Source organism: Chenopodium album, chromosome 7 (genome assembly GCF_948465745.1).
Source record: "Chenopodium album chromosome 7, dcCheAlbu1.1, whole genome shotgun sequence".
NCBI lineage: Eukaryota > Viridiplantae > Streptophyta > Magnoliopsida > Caryophyllales > Amaranthaceae > Chenopodium > Chenopodium album.
Genome location: NC_137840.1, coordinates 58851490 through 58858891, shown reverse-complemented (window position 1 = coordinate 58858891; position 7402 = coordinate 58851490). Strand labels below are relative to the sequence as shown.

At 39.3% G+C, this 7402-nt stretch overlaps 1 protein-coding gene across 1 annotated transcript; it reads left to right on the top strand.

Annotated features, from left to right (window-relative positions):
- The first annotated feature begins 619 nt into the window (after nt 1–619).
- LOC145640377 (uncharacterized) lies at nt 620–2413 on the top strand. Its single transcript, XM_081691668.1, has one exon. It carries the CDS (start codon nt 620–622, stop codon nt 2411–2413), a length of 1794 nt encoding a protein of 597 aa, XP_081547794.1.
- Nucleotides 2414–7402: the final 4989 nt, after the last annotated feature.

Sequence of the window (7402 nt, the reverse complement as noted above, 5' to 3'; positions counted from 1 at the left end):
TTTTTTTTTGGACAATTGGATTTGAGGTTGTTCTGCCTCATTTGTAGTTTTTCTATGTTTATTGAGTTTTCCTTCACTTAAATAATTTTATACCACCCTTTTCAGTTGTTTCCTTTATTTTTTTTTAAAGTAACCTTTAGAGTGACATTACCATCTCGACATTATTTCTGCTAACGTATCGCCTTCTGTTTTAGACAGGGTGTTATAGTTGGTATCAGAGAAAACGTTTTAAAAACTCTCATTGAGTTGCTGCAGTTCTAAAGAAAATTGTAGTTTAGTTGCCTAGGTAAACGTTAAAGCCTTAAAGACCTTAGTGAGAGTTACTTGGGTAGGAAGTTATCTTGGGAATTTTCTTTATAGTAAATGTATATGTGCTTTTATCTTGTGCCATGCAAACTAACTTTGTCCTTTTTGTAGCATGCCTCCACGAAATGTAAGTGCTCAAAAAGAGGTTGTGTGTCGCAGACGTCGTGCCCTTGAAAATGCCATCATTTCCTTGGCAAACCGCAGTGCTGCTCCAAGTGGTGGCCAATCCACTTTCGATAGATTCGATCGACATCGTCCACCCACCTATGATGGAACTGCTGATCCAGTGGTACTTGAAGGGTGATTAAGAGAAATGGAAAAGTTGTTCAATGCCACGGGCTGCCCACCCGAGGATAGAGTAGCTATTGGTACTTATTATCTTAAGCTCGAAGCTGACAATTGGTGGAGTACAGCCAGGGATGAATGCGTGGCTATGCCGGGATTCAGCTGGCCCTTATTTGCAACTAAATTGAAAGAGAGATTCTACCCTGATGAACTTTGTTGGCAAAAGCGGGAAGAGTTTCTCTATCTGTCTCAAGGTTCCCTATCCATCCAGGAGTACACGGATAGGTTTACTGAATTGTCCCGTTTTGCTACCTCTATCATCCCTACTGAAGCTGAAAGGGTAAAGAGGTACATCAAGAAGATGGATCCTAGAGTGAGAACCCATGTGCTGAGCTCAGGCGTTGCTTCTTTCCAAGGGGCTTATGAGATTGCTCTTAGTGTCCATGCATCCATAATTGACGAAGAAGCTAAGAAGGTTGCATCTGCAAGGAGACCTTCAGTGCCTTATTCTCAAGTTCCAACTAAAAAGTCGAGGCTCGATAATGCTGGAATAAGTGGTAATCGGCAGAGTTCTGGTCCTCGTCAGAGTCCTATCTCAAAGAAGTGCTATAGGTGTGGCAAAGACCATCATCCAGGGAAGAACTATGATGGCACTACGTTTGTCTGTTACCTTTGCAAGGAAGATGGACACAAGTCTTATCATTGTCCCAAGAGAGTGAATTCTTCTGGTTCTAGTGGCTCAAAGCCTACTTCCTCATCTGCTCCTCCAAGGAATAGGATCTATTGCATGACCCAAGAAGAGGCCAATGTTCAGCCCGATGTTGTGACGGGTACATTTCTTATCAATAATGTTCCCGCTTATGTTTTATTTGATTCTGGTGCTTCTGTGTATGTTATTGATAGCACTTTCATTTTAAAAGCCAACTTGTCTTTTAGTTCTCCTGTGAAATCCATTATAACTCTTCCTTCGGGAGAGGATTTTTCCTGCCATCGGGAGTTTAAAGGAGTCCCTGTGGTTATCTCTGGGTTTGAATTATATGCTGACCTTAAGGAGTTTCCTATGATTGAGTTTGATGTGATCCTTGGTATTGATTGGTTATCGAAGTACCATGCAGTCATTCACTGTCGCGATCAGAAGGTTGTTTTGCGTGGTCCCAAGGGTAACCAAATCTCCTACTCTGGTATTGTGTTGAAGAAAAATGTGAAGATCATGTCTGCAATGAGAATGAAGAAGCTTCGACATAAAGGTGATATCGTGTTCCTCTGCAGAGTTAAGGACTTGTCTCTCGAAGATCAACTCAAGAGCATTCCTGTTGTTTGGGAATATCATGATGTTTTCCCCGAGGAGTTACCTGGTATCCCACTTGAAAGGGATGTAAAGTTCAGTATCGATCTGGTTCCTGGTACTGCTCCGATATCCAAGGCTCCGTATAGGATGGCTCCTCTTGAATTGCAAGAGTTGACGACTCAGCTGCAGGAGTTGATCGATAAGGGTTTCATAAGACCTAGTGTGTCTCCGTGGGGTGCTGCGGTGTTGTTTGTGAAGAAGAAAGACGGGAGCATGTGCTTGTGTATTGATTACCGAGAACTAAATAAGGTAATAATCAAGAACAAGTATCCCTTGCCACGGATTGAAGACTTGTTTGATCAGTTGAAGGGTGCTGGTGTGTTTTCCAAAATTGATTTGCGATCCGGGTACCATCAAATCCCTGTGAAAAAGGAAGATATCCCAAAAGCTGCATTTCGCACCAGATATGGGCATTATGAGTTTGAAGTGATGCCCTTTGGTCTCACTAATGCACCTGCCATTTTCATGGACTAGATGAACCATACTTTCCATGAGTACCTTGATACCTGTGTTGTGGTTTTCATTGATGATATCCTGATATATTCTAAGGATGAAGAAGAACATAAGAAACATTTAAAAATGATCTTGGATGTCTTACAGAAGCAAAAATGGTATGCTAAGTTGTCTAAATGTGAATTCTGGTTGAAGGAAGTTGCTTTTCTAGGGCATATCATTAGCAGGGAAGGTGTGAAGGTGGATCCTAGAAAGGTTAAAGTCGTGGTAAAATGGGAAAGTCCTAAGAATGTGTCTGAGGTTTGGAGTTTCCTTGGTCTTGCTGGATATTATTGGGGTTTTGTGATGGACTTTTCCAAGATAGCCCAACCTCTAACCATGTTGATGTGCAAGGATTGCAAGTTTAGATGGTCCGATGAATGTGAGGAGGCTTTTCGATCATTGAAGAGGAGTTTGACTTCTGCCTCAATTCTTACCTTGCCTAGTGAAGGGGTGGAATTTGAAGTGTATAGTGATGCCTCAAAGAATGGTCTGGGTTGTGTTCTGATGCATCGGGGAAAGGTCATTGCTTATGCTTCGAGGCAGTTAAAGGTTCACAAAAGGAACTACCCTACTCATGATCTTGAATTGGCTGTTGTGGTTTTCGCGCTCAGAAAATGGCGACACTATCTTTACGGTATTCAATGCAAGATGTACACAGATCACAAAAGTCTGAAATATATTTTCACTCAGAAGGACTTGAATATGAGGCGAAGGAGGTGGTTGGAACTATTCAAGGATTATGATTTGTCTTTGGATTATCGTGAGGGAAAACAAATAAGGTAGCAAATGCTCTGAGCCGTAAGAGCAATTAGCCTTTGAATGCAGTTAGGGTTTTGCCTGAAGGTTTGTGCGAAGAGTTTCGTAAGCTCGACATTGAAATGGTGCCTCAAGGATATGTTGATTCCTGTTTGAATGCCATAAGTGTTGAACCTGTGTTATACCGAGAGTTGCTAGAAAAGCAAAAGGGGGATTCGAGACTCGAGAAGATCCGTGAAGCCAAAGCACAGGGTCGAGCTGAAAATTTTGAGATCTACGCTGATGGTAGTCTGAAGTTTTTGGGTCATTGGTTGTCCCAAATGATGCTGAGTTGAAAGGGAAGATTCTCGAGGAAGCTCATAACACTCCCTATTCTGTTCATCCTGGGGGTGATAAGATATATAAGGACTTGAAGGTGAATTTTTGGTGGTCGGGTATGAAGAAGAAGATCGCCGAGTTTGTTGCTCGATGCTTGGTTTGTCAAAAGGTAAAGATTGAACATCAAAGGCCTGGAGGGTTGCTTCAACCTTTTCCTATTCCAGCATGGAAGTTAGATTCTATCTCCATGGATTTTGTTATGGGTCTCCCAGTAACCTCAGGGGGATTGAAAGCTGTTTGGGTGATAGTGGACCGATTGCCCAAGGTTGCTAGGTTCATTCCTATGAAGAACACATGGTCAATGGAGAAGTTAGCCGAGGCTTATGCTAATGAGATCATCCGTCTTCATGGTGTTCCGAAGGATATTGTGTCGGATCGAGACCCGAGGTTCTTGTCTCATTTCTGGGTTGCTTTACAAGAAGCGTTTGGCACGAAGCTAAAATTGAGTACTGCTTTTCATGCTGCCACTAATGGTCAGACTGAGAGGACCATCCAGAATCTAGAGGATATGCTCCGTGCTTGTGCTTTAGAGTTGCAGCAGTCATGGGTGAAATCTCCAAGTCTTGTAGAATTCTCCTACAACAATAGTTATAAGGCTAGTATCCAAATGGCTCCTTATGAGGCTCTTTATGGGAGAAAGTGTCGTAGTCCTACTTGCTTGAGCGACATTAGCGACTCTTTGGTTCTAGGGCCAGAGTTGATTCAAGATACTGTTGAAAAGGTAAAGGCGATCCGTGCTAGATTGAAAGCTGCACAAGATAGGCAGAAATCTTATACTGATCTTCGGCGAAGACCTGTTGCCTATGAGGTAAGGGACAAGGTTTTTTTGAAAGTGTCTCCGATGAAGGCAGTAATGCGCTTCAGTAAGAAAGGGAGGCTCAGTCCAAAGTACGTAGGTCCCAATGAGATCCTTGAAAGGGTCGGAGAAGTTGCTTACCGGTTGGCATTACCGTCAGAGTTGTCAAAGGTTCATGACGTATTTCATGTGTCACAACTACGAAGGTATCGTAGGATCCATCTCTTTTGATCCCGGTTGAGACAGTTGAGGTTGAACCCAACTTAACTTTTGAGGAGCGACTAGTTCAAATTCTTGACCGTCAGGATCGAATTCTTCGAAGGAAAGTGGTTCCTTTAGTGAAAGTCTTGTGGAGAAGTCAAAAGTATGAAGAAGCCACATGGGAAACCGAAGAGTCAACGCGACTAAAATACCCTGAGTTGTTCGAAGCAGGTACTTTATTAATTCTGTCTGCTTTCTTTTACCTCTATTATTTTGAGTGTTGAGTTGGTTTATGCTTATTTTCAAGTTTCGAGGACGAAACTTTTTGTGAGTAGGGGTGACTGTAATACCTTATATTGTTTGTGACGTGAGTATTTTTAAAATATACATTTATAATAATTTTTTCTTTAAATTAAAACGAATTTTATTTTCTTATTTAAGTAATAAAAATAATATATTATTTTAAGTAATGATCGCCTTAGTACTAGTTTGTCGTAGTAGTAATTTTAAGTTAAGCGTGCGTGCGAATTAGTTTAATAGAGTGTTGGACCGACCAAACTATATTACTCACTAATGTTGACCCATTGTGCTATGTCACGTAAAAGGAGAGAAATTCAAGGGTTTGCTGGCTGCTAATGCTTCTTGTGTAACCCCCATTCTAATTACCTCTATATTGATGATTGTAACCCCCAATCCCTTTAATTTTGCCTAACCCTCAAACTTCTCTCCTCCCCCTCTATTTTAACCTCACGTTTCCCAGCCATGTTATATCATTCTTGCTGCATTCTAGTCTCTAAACTCACAAAATTTCTCACAAAAAAAGTCCACAAAGTAACGGGTTCCATTGGAGGGCGTTTGGAGTTTCGATCCTTGTTCGTTGGGGCTCATTTTATTCTTGCACTCTACTTTCAAAGTAACTTGTACTATCCCTTAGATTAGGTTTCACTTAGTTTAGAATGCATGACTTACCCTTAGAACGATTGAGAAAGTCGTATGACGAAAACTAGTACGATCGTTATATAGAAACTGATTTTACTTGGACGATTTGTGAACTATTTACGAACTGAATTTTGTGCGACATGCGTGTTTAATGGGACTTCCATATACCATTTTTGTATGTCAATTATCAAGGATTAATTTCTTGAGATAATTCATAATTACCGTTAGACAATAAGTTATTATTCATGCTTGACCATATCCATGCTATGTATATTTCGTTGGAGATTTTTGTAACTGGACTAGCAAGTTTTAGATGGTTGTACTTTGAAACATGGAGTTGACTTTCATAGCTAATAATCATTAAATTAGTTGGTTGAATCTTAGTTTAATTGGGTCATGGTTTTAACTGGTATAAGTGGTGTTTGTAGAGTGTAGTGCCGTTTCGAGAAGTAATATGGAGGGAGTTGTTGCTTGCAATTTGTGTGAAAATAGTGTGAGTATATTACTCTGACTGTCACTTTATAATTCATGCTAGGAGTTCATGTAATTGTATTATGTAATGTATTTTCAAGTTATTAATTGGTACATTGACTAGCAATAAGTAGGTGAACTTTTGCTTGAAATTATGGGGTGTCTCAACTTTTATGTAAATTGTTGGTTGGGATTAGTTTAGGTTATATAATCATGATTAAAACTTGTTTTGGCTCAAATTATACTATATAATACTTGTGTTAATGTGAGGGCCAATGTGTGCAAGTTTGGTAATTTTTAGAGCAATATTCTAATTATTCCGTTTTTTTAAAAAAATTATGTATTAGCAATTTGTAAAAAATGGACAGCATGTATATGTGTGTTTATAATGTGCATATTTCTAATTAAAAGTCTTCTCATGGTGTTGGTAACACACTATTTAAGCTACGCATGTTGCAGTGTTTGATTTGATAATTCTTGAGTATAAGACCATATGTGGCATCTCTACTGATCATTGATAAATTTTGATTTAAAATTATATTATTTTATCGATTTTTATATTGACTTTAAGTTAGGAGCCATTGGACTGCGGGATTCTAATGGTTAGAACATGCCAACTACTTGGCTGCAGGAATCAAGTAGTATAACCTGAGTTAATTGTTGTTGCCCGGGAGGTTCGAAGGTATAAGACCATATTTGGCTTCTATCCGGCACCGGGAGTTTGGCCATTCTTAGACACAGTCTCCTGTGAGTTGACTGGAGGTTCACCTAACAAACCTTAGGAAGTGGACTGCGGGCTTCCATCACTAGCGTTCGATCCTACTTTAGTCAAATTGTTTATCTATGATATAAATATTATCACTAAATTGTTTAACCTGTCTTGCTTGTTTGAATTATTATATGAACTGTAACAATTATTTTATTCTGTTTTCATGTTTTAATTTACTAAATAACCCTATTTTCCATTGAATAGTTTCTTCCTAATATCTTTATTTTCTTCCGGTTCATGTCTTGTGACTTTGTTTTCATATGCCTTTTTTCTTTGTTGATACTTTGTCTTGATTCTTGCTATGTGATCTCTTTGTCTTTGGGAGAACTGTTAGTTACTCCCCCATGATTGTGGAACCTAAATGTTATTTGCAGGTGAAGAGTAGTTTTTGTTGAGCTGGGCTGAGAGCAGAGTGTTTAGTTTGTTTCTTAACAGTTTTATAGACTTCCCTACGTTATCTATAGACCATTTTTTTTTGGACAATTGGATTTGAGGTTGTTCTGCCTCATTTGTAGTTTTTCTATGTTTATTGAGTTTTCCTTCACTTAAATAATTTTATACCACCCTTTTCAGTTGTTTCCTTTATTTTTTTTAAAGTAACCTTTAGAGTGACATTACCATCTCGACATTATTTCCGCTAACGTATCGCCTTCTGTTT